This window comes from Molothrus aeneus, chromosome 3 (genome assembly GCF_037042795.1).
Source record: "Molothrus aeneus isolate 106 chromosome 3, BPBGC_Maene_1.0, whole genome shotgun sequence".
In the NCBI taxonomy this organism is placed as follows: Eukaryota; Metazoa; Chordata; class Aves; order Passeriformes; family Icteridae; genus Molothrus; species Molothrus aeneus.
Window position 1 is genome coordinate 78,178,999 of NC_089648.1, and position 18,909 is coordinate 78,197,907.

At 47.4% G+C, this 18,909-nt stretch overlaps 1 protein-coding gene across 1 annotated transcript; it reads right to left on the reverse strand.

The window, feature by feature from the left end:
* Positions 1-959: 959 nt before the first annotated feature.
* On the reverse strand, positions 960-6,285 carry RRM2 (ribonucleotide reductase regulatory subunit M2). The gene is made up of 10 exons (XM_066545854.1): positions 6,157-6,285; positions 5,998-6,075; positions 5,499-5,633; positions 5,288-5,404; positions 4,644-4,777; positions 3,894-3,988; positions 3,021-3,154; positions 2,532-2,636; positions 2,289-2,402; positions 960-1,904 (listed from the first exon to the last, which is right to left on the reverse strand). The coding sequence occupies exons 1-10, from the start codon at positions 6,283-6,285 to the stop codon at positions 1,752-1,754; spliced, it is 1,194 nt and encodes a 397-aa protein (XP_066401951.1). The 3' UTR covers positions 960-1,751.
* Between the last annotated feature and the right edge of the window lie 12,624 nt (positions 6,286-18,909).

The window sequence follows — 18,909 nt, forward strand, 5'->3', positions numbered from 1 at the left end:
TTTAGCACATCCCTATTCCAGCTCCTAATACATTATTCTCAGGCCACTGCAATCTCTGACCTCTTAGCAGCATCAGTGCTGCAAGGCCATTATTAGAGCTGTCAGTTAACAGTCCTCCATCTTCAGCTCCAGACTTGGGAGGTTTTTTAAATTATTTATTGGGGTTTTCTCCCTAGGATTGCCTTGTGCATCCTGCCAGCTTCAGACTCAGGGGAAGAGCAGTCACACACCACTGCCCTCAGTGCAATCAAGAGCAAAGGAGCAAAGCCCAGCAAGCCACTTCATTTTACACCAAGGCAGCGCTCTCAAAGAAGCACCACGAATACTGTGCTTTAAAAGAGGGAGCACTTGAGCAACAAGAAGCAAACTCCCTCCAGTTTCTTTCCTGTGAAGGAAAAGGTTTTCAGTTTTATAAAAGCCTATTCACTTCAACACTGCTTGAGGAAAGAAAGGCTTGCAGAACATTCTTTGCTGAATATTAGACTAAATAATGGATAAAACTCCTTCTGTAAGGCAAGGCAGTAGCCATTTTCAGGCTATCCCACTGTCATCTCATCTCACTGCAGATCATTTCCAGGAACTGAGACCAGAGGGATTCCTTTTAGACCACACACATCAGTTATTTTTACTCATTTTTACTACTCTGTTTAGTGTGGAATAACCATGGTGCAGTGTATACATTGTTTTCACTACTGTTAAGTATTAAAACCAAGACTTAACTGGCATGATGAAAAGCTCAGAATACTGCACCAGCCTTATTTAGCTGAATTTACCCTGAAACATCTGTTTAGTGCAGTCAGTCTGAAAGTCAGAGCTAAGCACAACCATTTCACTTGATATCTATAAACCACATGACTAAGCAGCTATTTCCTGAAGACCCTGCATTTCCTCAGAAAAGCTGCAATTCAAAAGGAAATCAGCACACAGCTTTGCCCATTGGAACACTGAAGCCAGTACAACACTGAGTCCAACCAGCTCTTTATTACATGAAATACTGTTCCCAGGTATTAAAGAAAAAGCAATCAAGTCCACCAGTCAGCTACATCTTATTTTTCAGTACCCAGAATATCCCATTTAGTTCTTCACCTTTCATCCCAAGTTTCTTCCTGTTCTTTGATATATTTCAAGATGTATAGTTTAATTCACAGCACCATTTTTAAATTACATACCCAGAAAGAAGCACAAGTCATAAAAGGGTTAGGCTGCAAAAGATTTTGACATGCATTTTACTATTGCTGAATATTACAAGACAGTTGTTTATTTTAAACATTAAAGTGCCAGGTTTATGTACAAACTATTACAATAGTTAAAATGGTAAACTTAAAACCTGCTAAAAAAGCAGTGAGGTCATCATGTAGTTGCCTCCAGAGTTTTCTAGACTATTCAACAAATTTACAACAGGAATTTTTTAACTGCTCCCCTGTTTATGGTGAGAACAGCAGAAGCCAGGGGTCAGTGCCCACAACCTCCCACCTTGCAGAAAGAAGTACCTGTATCTTCCATGGAGTGGAATAGCATGTGCTATAAGATACACCTGAGCATCCTGTGCATTAATACCATTGGTAAAATCTAATTAAAAGGGGTTTTACTGCTGGAGCTACACCAGCCTTCTAAAGTACACCAGTATCACCACACTTTACAAGAGTGGGACTTCAGTACAGCAATCAGGTCACAGTGACTCAGCACACTCTGAGTGCTGCCCTGTGGAAAGCAGAGCAGGATGCACATGAATGCACGTGGTCCCAGGTCACTCAGAACTCTGCATCCAGGGTGAAAGAGTTGTCTGTGGGCTTGGACATGACTCCCATCCTCTGATATTCACCTACTCGCTTCTCAAAGAAATTGGTCTTGCCTTCCAGAGAGATGTTTTCCATGAAGTCAAAAGGATTCTCTACTTTGTATATCTGAAAGACACAGGCAATTCTGTAGTCACCACAGGTGCTCACATTTTCACTGTGCAAGAGCTTTAGAGATCAGTTGGAAGGAGCCATCAGCAGCCTTACTATGTAGTGAACAAAAACTCTCTGCCCCAAGCCTTCTTTATTTTATTTGTTCCTGTCTTATTTTAGCTGCAGTAAAGCAGCTAAAGAAGCACAGCTACTAAGACAGCTTTTTCCACAGCATCTTTTTGCTCCTTGTTCTGTGAGTCTCCAAACAGAATGCAGCAGAACTGCTAAATCATTTTACAAGTTAAAACAATATTGCTGTAGCCAACTTAGGATTTGTATTTCTGGAGCAAATTAACACTGCCTTTTCCCCATGAAACATTCAGTGTATTAGAGCCTCACCTTGTTAAATCCCAGTTCCAGCATAAGCCGGTCTGCCACAAACTCTATGTACTGTTTCATTAAAGTGCAGTTCATGCCAATCAGTTTCACAGGCAGTGCCTCCGTCAAGAATTCCTGCAGATAACAAGCATTTTATGAACAGACACTGGCATTCACTCTATCATCTAGGTTAGTTCTATGCCCAACAGCTCCCCAGCTCTGTTTGATTGCAATGGAGCTGCTAAACAAGAGGCAGACAGTTACCTGTTCTATGAGAACAGCATTCATGATGATTTCCCTTACTCTCTCCTCTGATGGTTTGTGTATCAAGTGCTTGAACATGAGGCAGGCAAAATCACAGTGCAAACCCTGGAAAAAAGTTCCAGAAAATTATTTCAGGAAAACTGATTTAAGAGAGCAGAGTAAGTGGTATCACCTTTGCCAGGTTATTCTTTCCTACAGACAACTTTTTGCCTCACCAGAAGGCATCACAAGCAAGTTCTGCCTGTGTGAGGCACAGCAGCTGTGAGCATTGGTGAGAACCCTCCAACACTTCAGAGGAAGTAAAATGCTAACTTCATTCATATGCTTCAGCAAGATCCACAATGACACATGTTTACACACTTTAGTGAGCTTTATAGCCTGCCTGTTTCTAAATATACTCCTGTTTTACAATACAGGCTCCAATTGAGTGTCATTACTTTGAACTACTGTGGCACATTACCATCTTAACTGCTAGAATTTGACTCATACCTCATCTCTACTGATGAGTTCATTAGAAAAAGTGAGTCCAGGCATTAATCCTCTTTTCTTCAGCCAAAAAATTGATGCAAAAGAGCCAGAAAAGAAGATTCCTTCCACAGCTGCAAAGGCCACAACACGTTCTCCTGTTGAGAGAAGATTGATGGTAACACCATACAGAAAACAGGATTGATACACAAAAGTTTCAAACTGCATCCTGCAAAGCAAATGAAGTTGGTTTGCCTAAGTGTATCATGGGCTGTGTTTAGAAATTATTGAAGATTTCTGATCATTAAACAAAACAAACATGAGAGGAAATAGGAACTAATCAGAGTAGCTCCTAAGTAGCTGAAGCGAAGGCTCCTTCCCCTTGGGTCAACCCTCAATATTATCCTTTTTCAGATGGCTCATAAAAGAAGCAGTCATTTTGGCAGCTGATTTCTGCTCATCTTTGGCCATGAAAAATGTATCAATACTAGTGAAATAATGATTTGTACCATCTCACCTTTGAGGCAAGACAGGAGGAATCAGCAAGGCAGAGGAGCTACAGTCCCCAGCCAGACATGTCTACTGGCTATAGATGACCATGACATGTCCTGACATGTGGCAGCAATTTACAGTTTGATCGTGTAGTCAGGCATATGATTGCCACATGACCTTATTATTCATCATGTCAGCAACTGTACAAAGATCTCCTGTCAGTAGTAGCTCATTTGAAAATGAAAATTGTTTTCTTCACATTCAGAATTATACCAGTGTCTTATATTGGAGAGCATGTACTCTCTCTGACACCAACAATCCCTGTTAACTGTGGAGTCTGGAGAACTGGTGATTCCTCCATCTTTAGGAGAGGAATTTCACTTTGTTTCCAATAGATGTACTCACCATATGTTGCTTTCTTGTCCCCAATCCAGCACATGGCCCAATCTGCCTTCTTTTTAACACATGGCAACGTTTCAATAGCATTGAAAAGAAATTCCCTGAGAAAGATAAAACTCATAAGGGTAAGACATCACCACAAGCAGCAAAATGAGGATTCACTGCCATAAACAGTATTGATCACTTAAACATGCTCTGCACCTTCATCCTGGTAACTGTCTTTCTCCCTCTTATCTGGCACCAATGTAGCTCTATTTGTTCCAAGCAACTCCTTTTTCCCTCACGTACCCATCACATCAGCACCAGCTGAACTGCCATTACAGTATAAAGGGGAGAACTGTTTCACCAAGTGTTCTTGGACAAGGCTGTCCAAACTAGAGATTCACCAGGATCCACTTCACAGTATGAAGGCATCAGACCTCTCACATAGGTATGACACAGCAAGCTTTTTAAGTAGCAGTAAACCTCACTCAAAACTGAATATACTCCCTTTGACTGCTCCACCCTTCACATTGTCTAATTTCTTTATTTCAGTTCGGAGTGATTCCAGTTTCACTCTTAATGCAAGCAAGGTCTTACACCTCAGATGAAAAACGATATTGTGAAGTAAAGCTGCTCTTAAACAGCAGTGGCTTTATATATAAGCCTAATTTACATCCTAAAATTAGCCTGAAAGTCAGAGAACAATTGACATGCATTAGCTAAATTCTGAATATTTACTGAGTTCTGAACTTTTCATCATCAAGCAATACAAACCTCTCCTTTGAATCCTTAATGTAGGTGTCAATGAGAAGACTGTACATTTCTGAATGTATATTTTCCATGGCAATCTGGAAGCCATAGAAACAGCGAGCTTCTGTGATTTGTACTTCTTGACTGAACCGCTCCACCTAGAGGAAATAAATAAGCATTTGCAAAAGTGTTTGTGATTTGCATGTTAGATGCATTAATGCTGTATGGACCAGTTATGGGTCAGCCAACTAAATCTTTGGATCAGTTCCAGATATGTGGGTTACTAACAGCAATATACAAAGCAGCAACCCCTCAGAATTTCAAGTCAGAAGGTATTCTTTGGTCCCACGGGAAATGGGACAATGTTTTAGTTTGACTTATCCCCCATTAGAAAGAGCACAGAGGGTAGAAGCAGAACAAGGGCTGTGAAACAGCCAAGCACTGCTGCAGGGCAGCACTCAGTGCCCAGTGGGGATGGGCAAACTTGGGAGATTACAAACACAACCCCAATTCGGTAATTGACACAGGACAGCCCCATGTGTTCTTAATGCTGTAGCACTCCATGATCCAGCAAACCAGCTGGATCAGCCAGCAAACATCCTGAACATGTGAATTACCTTGTTATCTACCCAAAGTGATATTTCTGTGGGGACTTGCTACACACTCACCAAGTTCTCGTTGACAATGCCATCACTGGCAGCAAAGAAGGCGAGGACATGAGAAATGAAGTACTTCTCCTCAGGCTTCAGGGACTCCCAGTGCTGGAGGTCTTTGGAAAGGTCCACCTAAAACATTACAGGATAATTAAGGAAGGGGTGCTCCGGCGGAAGACCCTGCCCAGGGCAGCGGCAGAAGGGGCCGTGGCCGCGCACCCCTCACCTCCTCCGCCGTCCAGAAGGAGGCCTCGGCCTTCTTGTACATCTGCCAGATGTCGTGGTACTGGATGGGAAAGATGACGAACCGGCGGGGGTTCTCCCGCAGCAGCGGCTCCTCCTCCTCCACGCCCCGCGGCACCTGGAATGGCGGGAGAGCGGCTCGGGGCGGGGCCGGGCTGCGGAGGGACACTGAGGGCGGCAGCTCGGGGAGACCCCCGAGGGAGAGGGGGGGCTGGGAGGACGGAACGACCCCTCCGAGGGAGAGGGGCTGGGCGGGGGGGGAGAGATCCCCTGAAGGAGAAGGGCCCGGGAGGGTGGAGACCCCCGCTGAGGGAGAGGGGCTGGGGTGCAATGCCCGGCTGGGGAGAGGGGCTGGGGCGGGACCAGCGGGCTCGGACGGGGGCCGCAAGGAGAGACCACGATGGGGAGAGTGGAACGGGGGTTCAGGAGCCTCTGGGAAACAGGACAAGGGCGGGCGCGGTGCCCGGGGGTCCTGCACTCACCGGATTGCTGTCACCCTCCTGGAAGATCTTCCGGGCCGCCTTGCTGGCCAGCACACGGGCGCTGCTGAGCGTGGGGGGCTGCGGGGAGAAAGGGGCAGGGTGAGCGCGATGCGGCGCTGCCAGGTAGAGGGGTGGGAGGGCGAGCGGGCGGGCACTCACCGTGTTCTCCTTGTTACTCAGCGCCAAGCCTTTCATGGGCGACAGACTCTTCATAGGAGACTGGTTCTTCTTGGGCGACACCTGGGGCTGGTCGTGGCGGGCGGCGAGCGGGGCGCGGGCGGACAACATGGCTGAGAGTGCGGCTGCGGCGGGAGGAACGGCGGCAGCGGGACGGGCGGCAGGAAATGGAAAAGCCCCGCGCCGGCCTTTATATGCCCTTCGAAGTTGGCGCCAGAACGGCCGGCTGGCCACTCACAGCCCTCGCCACGCCCACCTCCGCCCGCCCCCGCGCTCCCATTGGCTGGTGCCGCGGGTGGGGCCCCGCCTCCCATTGTGGTGGCGGCGGCGGGAGGAAGGGCCCCGCCCTTCGCTTTGGCGCCAAAGGCGCGCGGGCAAGGCGGGAGAGCGCGCGCGGTCCCACCCCGCTCCTGCAGGGAGAGCTCCGAGCGCGGGACCTGCGCCTCGCCCTGCCTGAGAAAGGCTCGGCTGCGGTGGAGGAGTCCACCACTCGTGTCTGGGTACGGGAACTTAACCTGGGCTTGGGGTGCAGAGCTGGAAATGGCACTTAGCCTCGCTTTCCCCTTTTCTGGTCCCCTCCTACCTACCCATTCATTTTCGCTTTGAACATTGATGCCTGAATTTGGATAGAAATTCCACATTCCTGCATTTGGAGACAGAAATTGGCTTCCTGGAGAAACTGAATCCGTGTGCCACCCGGTTTCATGTGTTTTAAATAAATAGTACAAGAAAAAGGGGAACACAAGTACGAAGAAGAGGTGAATATTCATAATTTCTAAAAGCCAGCATTTATTTTTTATTAATTAAATTGCAACATTGTTTTCCTCATCCAATTCCACAAGGGATCTGCTTCTGTCAGCTAAAATGTGTTCCCTGAAGCAGTTTCAATGAAACCAAGAGCTCCATGAGACTTGGAGGCCCCTCAGTCACACAGGGATGCAGAATGGCCTGGACTGGTGCCTGTCACCTGAGCGTGTTCCCAGGGACAAAGAGTTACATGGCTCATCAGCACTGTGCTGTGCTTGGCTGGAGAAGAGGCAGGCAGAGCAGGAGCACAGCAGAACTATATAATGGTACTATGTTAAATTTACTGCTGTGGGTTGGGAAGAAAAACAAAAGTACTCCCCTCCAGCATCACCTCTGACACTGTAAATTCAAATAGATTATTCATTTTAGCAGGTCAGAGTCAGTCACAAATACATCTCTATCCCAGGAGAGTGAGCACCACAAAAGCTGGTAGGGGGCCAAAATCCTGGACAGGCACAAACACGCTCCTGCTCCGTTCCAGGAAGTTGGTCCTAGAAGCAGGAGTACCAGGCATCTCCCAAAAGGATTACAAGTGTCCCTGTTATCTCCTGCCACCTCTACAGCTGCTGGGAGAGTTGGCAGAGAGCTGGAGCAGCATCCTCCCCATCCCACCCAAACTCATTTACCCTCATTTACCAATAAAGAACCTCCAAGGCACCACAAGCCCTGGGCCAAGGGCTGTCACAAGGCCACAGCTGTGCTATCTCTGCAGTCCAGATCCTGTTCTCAGAAGCCCGTGGCAGGGCACCAAAGCCTTGTCCTGAGCACAATGGCTCTGCAAGGAGAAAAAAGCACCAGGGAGAGCACAGAGAGGGTCTGTGAGAAAGCATGTTGCAACTCTGTGCTGCTGGAGCTGCCACAAAATGGTGTTTAGAAATGAGTGCCCATGCTGAATGTCTCTGTTACAGCAGTTTAACCCAGCTGCATTGTTCCTCCCTTCATAAACATCCTTCTCCGGGATGCAGCTGCATTTTGGGAGCAGCATCTTCACAGCAGCTCTTTGGCACAGCTGGGTTGAAGGCAGTAGGCTGCTGCCCTGCTCTGAAGTGCTCAGCATCAGGGATGACAGGGATAGTGACCAGGGATGTCAGCTAGCTCCTGCCCTCTCTTTGGGTGTGTGAAAGAATGCCCTGCCTTTATGGCTTCTGGCCACTGGTTCTCAGTACTGTGTGCTTAAAACAAACAGCCCCAGACTTGTATTAGTTTCTCACCTCCTTTGTTGGCAGGAATTCAGACACTCAGGTGGAAGTAAGAGCAGCCTGGGGTGTCTGGGTGAGGCAGGTGTGGGCTGTTGTGTAAGCACCCTGTTTGCTTGAGATGCCCCCAGGCCCCCACGCTGGGTCCCAGCACCCAGCTCCACCCAGGCCCTGACATTCCCATCAGCTGCACATGGAGCTCAGCCTCTGGCACAGCCACTGCTGTTGTGGTACCCTCAGTGCCAGCATGGCAAAGCCCTGACCCCCCCCAGGCACAGCCTACAGCCCCCATGGGACCTACAGGTCCCATGTCCCCAGTTCCTGTCTGCTTCCTCAGGCTGGCTATTGCTGGGGCTCTGAGCCCACTGACCCGCTGGTAATGCTCAGGGCAGGGCTGTCCTTGCTCACAGGATTGTTTTTCTTCCATTGTAACACAGATTGCCTACAAAACAGATAGACAGTGACTCCAGCTTGCTGACTGCCTCCCACACTGCAGCAACTGGTCTGATGAAAGTCAGAGAAGAGAACTGACTCATCACTAGCTGAGGACTCAGCATTTGCTGACGGTTTTCTCCTGATTTGTTTGCGTGGTCTCATCCAGCCACATGCATCCATGCCAAATCCTGAAATCCTCACCCACTGCTCAGCTGATAGGGTTGATATTTGTACAGAGCACCATGCTCAAGGGCCCCTGCTGTGGTCTGAGTTCCACATGCAACACAAAGAAATCCAAGTAAATAAAAGCTGAGACAGGGTAGGTGAGCGGGAGAGGCCACCAGCCAACATCTCTGAGATGATCAGCAATGGTCTCAATGGCCTCCACTTTCTCCAGCAGGTTTGGAGGTAGGCCCCAGCATTTCCTCACCCAGCTGTGCTGAGGAGAATGCTCCACATTGCTCCAGAACCGATCTGAACCTAAGGACTGAGACCTAAACTTCAAAAATTTGAATGAAAAATTTCCCCCCATAGCTGTCTGCCTGTTGAGAGGTGGTCACCCTCCATTTACTCCAGGATTTATAACTGTAAAAACTGAACTGCAGGGCCTAGGCACTTCAACAGGCTGTTTCACTGAGAAATCTAGAGCAGAACAAAACAAGTCTTCATTAGCATGCTTCTGGCTGGATATCACATTTGCCAATGCAGCCCATTCATTTGCAGTACCATCTTTAGCCACCTGCTTACCTGACAGCCTCTTGGAGATAATGGGCTGTTGGAAAGCAAAACCCTCACAGGGTTAACATCCTCAATGCCTTGAATTTTTTTTTTACTGTAGTTCTTGCCTATTCAAGGTCCTTACTCAACATTTACAACTCTCAGGACAAAGTCTCAGGTAGTATATGACCACATATGGCATTTTAATGGCATAATTGGACGTGTTTCTTTGCTGTTCATGAAACTCAGCATGGTGCTGCAGATACAGTCCCACAAGTGTCAGGTAGATGATCCAGCACTGAAAGACTTTCAAGAGCTGGAAACATGAAGCTTTCCAAGCAGCTCACTTCAGCAGTTAGTAATATTCAGGAGCAGCACTGATTCTGGAGCCTTCCTGAGGACCTGTGGGCACACTGGAGCTGGAGTAGCAGGGCCCACATGACATCCATACCTGTGCTCAAGAAGGCTGTCACTTTTCCTGGCTGGGAGCACCACCTCCTTGTTTCCTGCAATAGCAGAAGGCAGTGGCTCCAGCCTGTGGCCCACCAGTGCCAGTGAGTTGCCTCAAGCAGTCAGTGTTTTGGGCTTTGCTTTGGTCTCAGCTCCTGCACCCTGGGCATGGAGACTGTGGCTGACCTCTTGCTGCACATGGACAGCTACAAGTCTCCCTCTAGCAGCCAGTCAGTCAGCACAGAGCAGTGAGCTTTCCTGAAGGTCCCATTCCTCAGCATTTACTCATCCTGTTGGAGGGTGCAGCCCCAGGTCCTTCATTCCTGGGCAGGCCTGTGTTGGTTGTGTTGAGCAGGGCTGATGCACAGCAGCACTTCTGGGACATCTCCTCATTCTACCATACACACACAGTGGTCTGAGCCATCCTTTCCCTCTTGCTCCAGAAGACAACCTTGCCATCTTAGTAAGGCAGCCAGGAGCCCTCCTGTAATTCCAGATAGTTCCAAAGAAAACCAGCCTCAAACCATGAAAGTCAATTGACCAAGGAGACAAAGGTGGGACTTAAATAATTTTTCTTAACTGGGTCAGCAGGGAGGGGGCAGCTTGGTTACCACCCAAACCTTACTCACCCACAGGGAACTCGTATGTGTTCCACATCCCTGCTCTGTCTTCTTCCAATGACCTTTTCTTCTGCAGCAGAGATTTTTTTTCCCCCTGGAAAATGCAGATTATCTTCAACAAAGAGGATAGCTCCTGCTACCAGACTTCCTGATGTACATTGGCATTCCTATCCTAAGAAACCACCCAGTCAAGACTGTCATGAATGTCATGAAAAGACAGAAAGGATGCTGCCTCTCACCTTTGGGACAGTACAACATTTTAGCCCTCTTCTGCTCCAGATGGCAATGACATTTGCACTCATCCAGCAGGGCAGAGAAAACAGGGAGATTTATCACTGAACATTTTTCTGGTGGCATCTGCCAGACACTTCCCTGCAGAGCATGAAAATGCTCAGTATTTGTCAGGATTCAATTACAATTTTGCCAAAGAAGAGACTGGGAAAAGCCAGCTCCTTCCATGCCCTATCCTGTTCTGCCATGGCAATTTCATTGTGGGGTCTAGCAGTGACCCCGTGGTGATAGGAGAAGGTGCAAGGGACTGTTTACCTGGTCAGTCCCTGTGCACAAACTGGCAGCAGTAGAAAGGATCCCAAATACATCCAAGAAAGTGAAAGATGAGCTAGGAATACGCCTATATATGAAGGCAGTAATTGACCCTGGGAATTGAAACCAGGAGAAAAAAAAGATAAAATGGAAATTAGAAAACTAGAGAGAGGCAGTTGTTCACAGCACTTAGGGGAGCATGAAAACAGAAAAGTGGGTTTATGTTGGACTTGCATTAACCAGAGGTAGATGAATTGATGCAGGTCTGATATTAAATGAGACAGTCCTGTTTGGGAATGTAATGGGTGACAAAAAAAAGATTGTCATCCATTATCCTTTTGGCAGTACAGTCAGGCTGATAAAAAAATCCCTTGCTTTATAAGGGCACATTTGAGTCACTGCTTTGTGACACTGAGAGGATTAAAACTGGCTAACTGATAGATTTTAGAAAGTCACTGTTGGGGCACATCATTGCCAGCTCAATGTCCTGAGGTGCCTGCAAAGTTTTACGTGGTAGATGTGGTGGGCAGTGAGCGTGTGTAAAAGTAACCTGTCCTTGATATTAATGAGGCTAAATGCAGGATCATGCACTAGGGAAAAAACTGAAGGCCACATTTATGAACTGCTGGACTGGCCCTGAAGAGAGGTGCCCTGGGGTTATGATGCATAGCAGCTCCATCAGCAGCTTCCCGGGCTAACCCATGGTCAAGGGAGCAAACCTGATCCTCTGCTCCATTGGCAGAGGGACTGCAGCTGGAGCCATGACTGCTTCCCTCCTGCCCTGTGTGGGACAGCATCCATGGGGCAGTGCAGCAGGGCTCAGCTCCAGGTTCAGCCACCCAGAGGCAGGTGTCTACTCATGGGTGGGGTGTGGAGGGTACCTGAGACATTCTAAAGCATCCTGCCTGACCTCACTGTGCCAGTCCTCCCAGCCACACATCTAGGCCCTCCAGAGCCTCTGAAATGGCACAAATATCCATATTTAGGCAACCAAGTCAAGACATCCAATGAGTTTTTTGGATGTCTAAATGCATTGCCATTATCTCAAACCAAACTCACTCCTCGTGCCCAGTCCCAACAGCTGAGGGTGAAAAGGGTGTTGACAGTGTGGGAGCTGTTCAGAAGACAGCTCCAGGGCACACCAGAGGATTACAAACCTGCCCTGGGGCAAGATGCTGGAGCAGGCTGTCCTGTTCACTGCTGTGGGAGCGAGCTGGGGAGCAGCCAGGTAACCACCCCAGCCAAGCATGGCTGTAATCAGCCAGTGGGGAAAAAGGCATAAGATCTTACAGCTTTGAACAGTCACCAGAACATGGAGTTCAGAGAGAAGGTATTTCCCACCAGGGGTAATTATGCATTGAACAGCTTTCCTGAGCAGATTCCTCAATTCCCAGTCATGATTTCAGGATTTCACATGACAGTTTTATTCAGGCACATTATGTTTTGCTCAGCAGTTACCATCAAGTTTTGCTGAGCATAAAAGGATTAGGATATATTATTTTATTAGTCCTTTTTTCTGGCATCCATCAAGATGTGCTTTCATTGCACAGCAAGCTCAAGGGCACGCCAGGAGCTTCTTCCCAGCTATGCCTGTTGGCACACCCAGCTGAAGAAAGGAGGGGAAAAGAATCTTCAAGATAAGGTTTTAACACTGAATACATAAATAAATAAATAAATTACTGATATTTTGTTGCAGCAAAACACTTTGGTCTCATGTCATTCCAGCAGAAAAAAAAAAAAACCTCTATAAAACAGGAGACAACAGGTCTCTTACCCACAGAGCCCCACTGTACCTGCTCCACCACATATTGCCACATCTCCCTCTTGGGGCTTCAGTGACCTCTAACATTTTCAGTGAAGCTGAGACACAATTCCCTTAAAGGATATAGCTTTTTCCATATTCCCTTCCTTTCAAAACCATTAAACTGATCCACTTCCTCCTCCTTTCCCACACCAGCCCTTGGGGGAAAAAGAGGAATTATGCAGCTGAAGTACTACTGGTGTTTCCTTCCTAGCAGGCATTGGGAAAGCTTCTATTTTGTAACCATCCTACACCAATTACAGATGGAGACAGCAAGGCATTATATGACCATTCTTTGCCTATACTGCATTGGAGAACTGCATATCCATACAAATTTTTTTACAAGAGTTGCCTTCCCTGTGACTGTGCCCATCTATTCTTTATTTTTTCGTGTTAGCTTTAAGTTCCCATCTATCCTGTTTTCTCCAGTGCTGCCACATGAATTGCTTGGGACAAGGAAATTTGCATTCTCTTTCCACTGGGATCCTGCTCCCTCCCTCCCCACCTTGACCCCGAAGCTCATTTCTGAGCTTTCAGTACCAGCTTTCCTCAGCCACTCCATTCTCATTTTCCACAACTGCCCCAGATCCAGTGCCCAGTTGTCCCAGCAGAGATCCCAGCCCAAAAGCAGCTTTGGAAAGGAGCCTGTACCCCATGCATGACACATCCCTTCCCTGGGATGTCACCCCAGCTACACATCCCTTTTGATGAGTCCTGATGTCCCCAGATCCATGCAGTGAAAACACAGGCATGTGATAAGCTGGGCAAGAAGTGTTTCCTCAGGTCACTGTCCAGAAAAGGGAAGAGACTGCTACACAGCTGCCATCCTGCCATCTCCTCTCTGCAGAGCTCATGGATGCTTGGCTGCAGTTAATGAGCACAGGCACGGGGCCTGGAACAGCCAGGCTGCACAGGGGAGAGGAGAGAGGCTGCAGAGGATCTGCACTGCTTGGGCTTTGTAAGCCAGTCCACCAAAGCCATGATCCTTTTGGCATTGTCTGGGCACTGCCTGAAGGGGAATGAGACTTCACACAGATTAGCAGACTGGGCACACACAAAGTGGGGAGCAGGAGCAGAGGAGACCAGAGCTCCTTTCCTTCTTCCTTCTGGTCTTCCTGAAATTCATGCAGTCTGGCACTCTGGTGCCTTTTTTTTTTCTCTTTTTTTTCTTTTTTTTTTTTTTTTTTTTTTTTTTAAGAAGTTACATTAAAATGGCCCCAAGCTCCTGCCAGCAGCTGCCCTGCCCTGAGCAGAACACACTCTCCCTGTCTTGTGCTGGCAGTTATCAAAACTCTTTGCAAAGGAAATACCAGAGGTGGAGATAAGCACTGGGTTAAATTCACCCCCCACTACATTCAGGTTTCCATTCTCCCTATCACCTCCTCCTCTGCCCCAGCTGATGGGCCATTAATCTTAAAACCCAGAGAAAGTTGTGCCACTGGAAGAAAGCAGTTTGCTGGCCAAGCTGAGCAGGCTTCAGGCACACCACCTGGAATCAGGCACTACAGGGCTGCTTCTATCACACTGCTTCTACAAAACAAACACCTCTCAATACCCTGTAAATCTATAGCAATAACCTTAGAACTCAGAGAAAGTTGTGCCATGGGAAGAAAGCAGAAGGAATTAAGGTCATCACTGTTTTCCTAGGTGGCTGTTATCACAAGGAATTAGTTAACCACCAAAAAATGATTCACATGAACATTTAAATGCTGAGAGGAATGATCATCAGATGAGAGCCAAGAGCAGACCCTTGTCTCCCACAGTAGTGCTAATGGTTAGGGAAAACACACTTTAACTTCTGACCAAGTATTTCCAGCTCTCACTATTGCCAGGAGGAAAATGTGCCTTTTCCTAATGTGCTCACACTGCTTTCATAAAGGCACTAATAAAAGGGGAAGATGTCAGGGATTGTGAGGAACATACACTTGCAACTGCTTTATTTTTCCAATCAGTCCAACTGAGTGCAGCCACAACTCATGCAAAGTTTTAAATGGAGAAGAAAGCTGTGTTCAGCTTGCCTGGCAAGCACAGGAGGAGCAGCCACAGCTCAGAATTTTATTACCTCACAGTGGGGCTAAGCTGGCTCTGCTCCCATTGATTGTGGAGACAGGTGAGCAGCTATTATCTGCTCTGATGAGGCTGAACAGAAATAGAGCAAAACCAGACATATTTAGCAACAGGGCATTCATACAAGTACCTGATGATGTAAAGAATAACCACCACCCTGCTGTCAAACCAAAAAAAGCATTTGGCTGCCTGCCTTGAGCATGGTCCAGGCCCCAAGGGGCACAGTGCAGACATCACCACCTCCCTCCACAGCTCTTACTCAGCCTTCAGAGTCAGATGGGGCTTTTGATCCCAATTTCATGGTGTGAGCCTAGACTGTAGTGGGTGAAGTGCAGTCCCCCTGCAATCTACAGCTTAGCAAGCGGAGGTGAGAGGCGGGAACAAAGCATTGCTAACTTACAGAGGTGGAGAGGCCAGGTATGAGAAAACACTGCAAAGCACCACCCCTTTAGCTATTAACCACTCTGAGCCAGCTAAAGTCAGGGCAGGGGCTAAAAGCAGCCCTGCCTGTTGCTGCTGAGGTAGGAGAGGCACATCCCCTGCCCCAGGCACACAGTGGTGCTCTGCTTGGCACAGCCTGAGCCATACAGCAGCACCCACGCTGGGAGCAGCAGACAGGCTGCAAAGCTCTGAGCTCCTTCTGAAGGGCCAGGCAGTGGCAGGTCCCGTGGGCTGGCAGTTCTGTACCAGCACAGAGCAGCAGCCAGCCCCTCAGGGCTCTGGCACAGCTCTGCAGTGGGCAGGGCTGAGGAGTGACCCTGCTCACTGAGTCCCATCCTCCATCTCCTGCTGCTCCCCAGGCTGCAGCCACAGCACCGTCAGGGGTTACAGGTAGCACAGGGGGGAACAGCCTTCAAAACTGGGGGCCACAGCCAAATCACTCCACTAAAGCAATCAGCAGTGCTGTTAACTCCCAAGGGACCAGGACCTGGCAGGGAGGACAGAGTCGTGCAAAAGGAAATGCTGCTGAACTGTTCAGCTCTCTGCATCCCCTCTTTTGAGCTCCTGGATGTAATGCAGGCTGTGTGTCAGGGACAAGGGACATCCTGGGTACCATCAGTGACATGTCCTGGTGGTAAGCAGTGGCTTTCCCAGACATGCACCACTGTCACTGTCAGGTTCTCATCTCCCTCAGTGCCTGATATTGACTGAAGCAGTGAGACACTTCCACGTGCTTTGTGTTTTGAACTGTGTAGTGTCAGAGATGAAAGCACTGCTGGCTGCACCCCTGGGGTCTACTCATAACTCCAAAAGGTGACACAACAGATGCTCCTGTTTGAGAGGTGCTCATAAAAATCACCATCGACTGAGGTAACAGAAAACAGTGACTTCTGTCACCAAATTGTAAATTTGTCACCAAACTGCAAATTCAGTGCCATTTTATGAGCATATTTTCAGACATCTTCTCACTGTTAGCTTGAGCCAGTTCAGTTTCTTATAATATTGTACAACCAATTAGGATTGCTTTACATTTAGTCTGGGTTTAGCAAAAGAAAAAACATGGTGAAGTTGGGGGGTTTTGTTGGGTTTCCTGGACCTAAAGCCACATTAGTCTCTAGGCAGTGAGCTAGAAAAAACCCCATGTTTCTAATCCAGAAAAGTTCCCTGGTCTCTATTAAGCATTAAATGGCTGATTTCTTCACCAGGAGGATGGTAGAGGGTTTTTCACTCACAATCCTTTCAAGATGATTATTATTCTACTTAAAATGCCTTCCAATGTCTGCTTTTGAGTCTAATCTATGTTAAACAGGAGCTGGGATCAAGCTTTCTCTGGTGAGCTAACAGAAGCTTTGTTTCAAACTCAACTTCTTTATGGGAAGCTCTTCTGGAAACAGTATAAAACAAACATTGGTGGGAAAAAAAGGAAAGAGAAGAAGAAATTATATCTTCCTTCTTCTCAAATCAGACCTCTGCTACTACAGTTACCCTCTGTGTTGTGATGAGTCCTTCTTTGTGATCCCCCTTAGTTCAGACCATGATCAAATCCCAATCCTACATGCATTTATTAACAGGCTCAGGTATATAAGGGTTAAAAGGCTCCCTTATGTTAATTGGGATTGCAAAAGAGCAACAGCTTGCTTAGAAATGCCTGTACTCAGTAGTCAAAGCTATCAGCCATCATACAACCATTTTAAAAGACCAGACATTTCCTTTTTCCCATTTTTAAATTAAACTAGATGAAAAGCAATTTAAATATTCAGTAAAATGCCTGTCAATGCCAGCTGGTGTTTGTAATATCATGTAGATTACTAAGTGTTGGTTCAGCATGATTAATAGTATTTAAAATAAAGTCTATGAAATAGCCACATCAGAAATTCATATAGAAATCTGAATATTACCAAAAAAGCTTAAGAAACTTAATAAAAAAATCAGAGGACTGAGAATTTCTCATGTCTCACCAGGTGATATGAATTTAATTCTCTTTTATAAGAAGTTATTGAGTCCAACTTTAGAAAAGTCTTATTTCCCCTTATGTCTTCAATGACAATTTAAGGATACAAAAGCAGCACACTCTCAAAGTCATGGCATGACTCTTCTGGCTAATAAAGCCATGGTAGCCCTGGTACAACACTGAAGCAGTCAGTGTTAATGGATTACAGGGTTTTGGGCAATCCTGCTGCAGAGGCATCCAAGCACTGCAGGAATGTGGTGGGGCTCCTGTGTGTTTCAGTCCAGGGCTGCTCCATCTCAGTAGGTGGCAGAGCATTCAGATTATGGCCTGTTTGGATTGCTCTTGCCATGGAGAGCTAGGAGCACTGCAAAAAGCATGCAGGGACAGTGACTGAGGCTGCTTCTCTCAGCCCCAGTGTCCAGCTTCCATGCTTGGGGAGGGCACTCCATGCCAGGCACACCCAGAGTGACCCAGGGATGAGCAAGTTCCTCTTAGCTGGGTGCAGGAGGCACAGAGGGACACACACAAGTGCACAGGAGGGCCTGGTGCTTGGCATGTTCTGCCTCTACTTTGTGGTGTGGTCTAGCATGTGAGTGCATCCCCCAAACACCACTGTTGGGGTGTGGACACTTCTCAGACCTCTGAGGGGCCAGGAGCTGCACAACTTAAACCCTGTCTTCAGTGGGCACAGCAGGACCCACTGCTGGGTGCTGAGTTTAGGTACAAGGAGCACATACCTGAAAAAAAGAAAGATAAATTCAGTCACAAGGCCAGTTAACAGCTGAATGAAGAATAAAATCTGACCTTCTCACTCCAAGGCAGAGATCCATTGCCAGTGGTTCCCGCTGTATGGTTTCCACAGACCCCAAGAGCCTTCATACTATTTTAACAGATCTTCAAAAATCAACTAAACCTATTGTCACAACAGGCTGAGGCTCACATCTCTGAGATAAGCATCCTTTGGGGACCCCTCACCTCAAAAGAGAACACAAAAATCTGCTGCATTCAACCAAGAGCTCCTGAACCACTGCCAGCTGTGGAGCAAAGGCTCTTTATGATGCTGTGGACTGGCTCAGCTAAAGGCAGCATGGCATTACACTGCCTTATGGGAAATGAGCCACCATCAGCACAAAGGGAGTCCAGACAAGCTTTTATAGCACACAGTATTTCCATCCTTATTACACCAAGGTGTCAAACAAGATCCTGAAGATGCAATGACAGCAGTTAGCATGCTAATGGCTACACTCATTTTCAGCATCCTACAAACCACACAGACTGGGAAAAAAATTGCAGCCTGCCTTGGTGTTAGCACCTTGCAATTAAATCCTCACCTTTCCATCTCTTGCTTGGAGCACTGTCTTGCTAGAAATAGTGCAGCCATGCCTGGCTTGCCTCTTTTCTCACATCTTTATTATTCCAGCAGGCTGGGGCTACTTGGTTATTGAGGGCCAGCGATTTATAAGCTCTGTGGAAAGCCATTTCATGCCAGCACAAAGCCCACACTGGCACTGCTCTGTTAGACACAGCCTTTGGAAGCTTTGCAGTGAAATCCAGTAACCATGTACATTTAGAGGAGACACCACAGCTCCTGTGCCTGTAACTGCACCTCATGAGCGACCCTGCAGGGACATTCACTAGCAGTCACCACTCTGGGCTCCAAAAGGCACAAGGGGGTGTCTCTTCAGTTGTGCAGCACATTGCCACAAA

Excerpts from the sequence above, each read along its gene's own strand:
- RRM2 (XM_066545854.1), bottom strand. The coding sequence starts at position 6,285 with ATGTTGTCCGCCCGCGCCCCGCTCGCCGCCCGCCACGACCAGCCCCAG. Across the intron at positions 5,405-5,498 it reads CCTTCTGGACGGCGGAGGAG|GTGGACCTTTCCAAAGACCT; the intron begins GTGAGGGGTGCG and ends GTAATGTTTTAG. Across the intron at positions 1,905-2,288 it reads TGGAACTGGGATTTAACAAG|ATATACAAAGTAGAGAATCC; the intron begins GTGAGGCTCTAA and ends TGTGTCTTTCAG.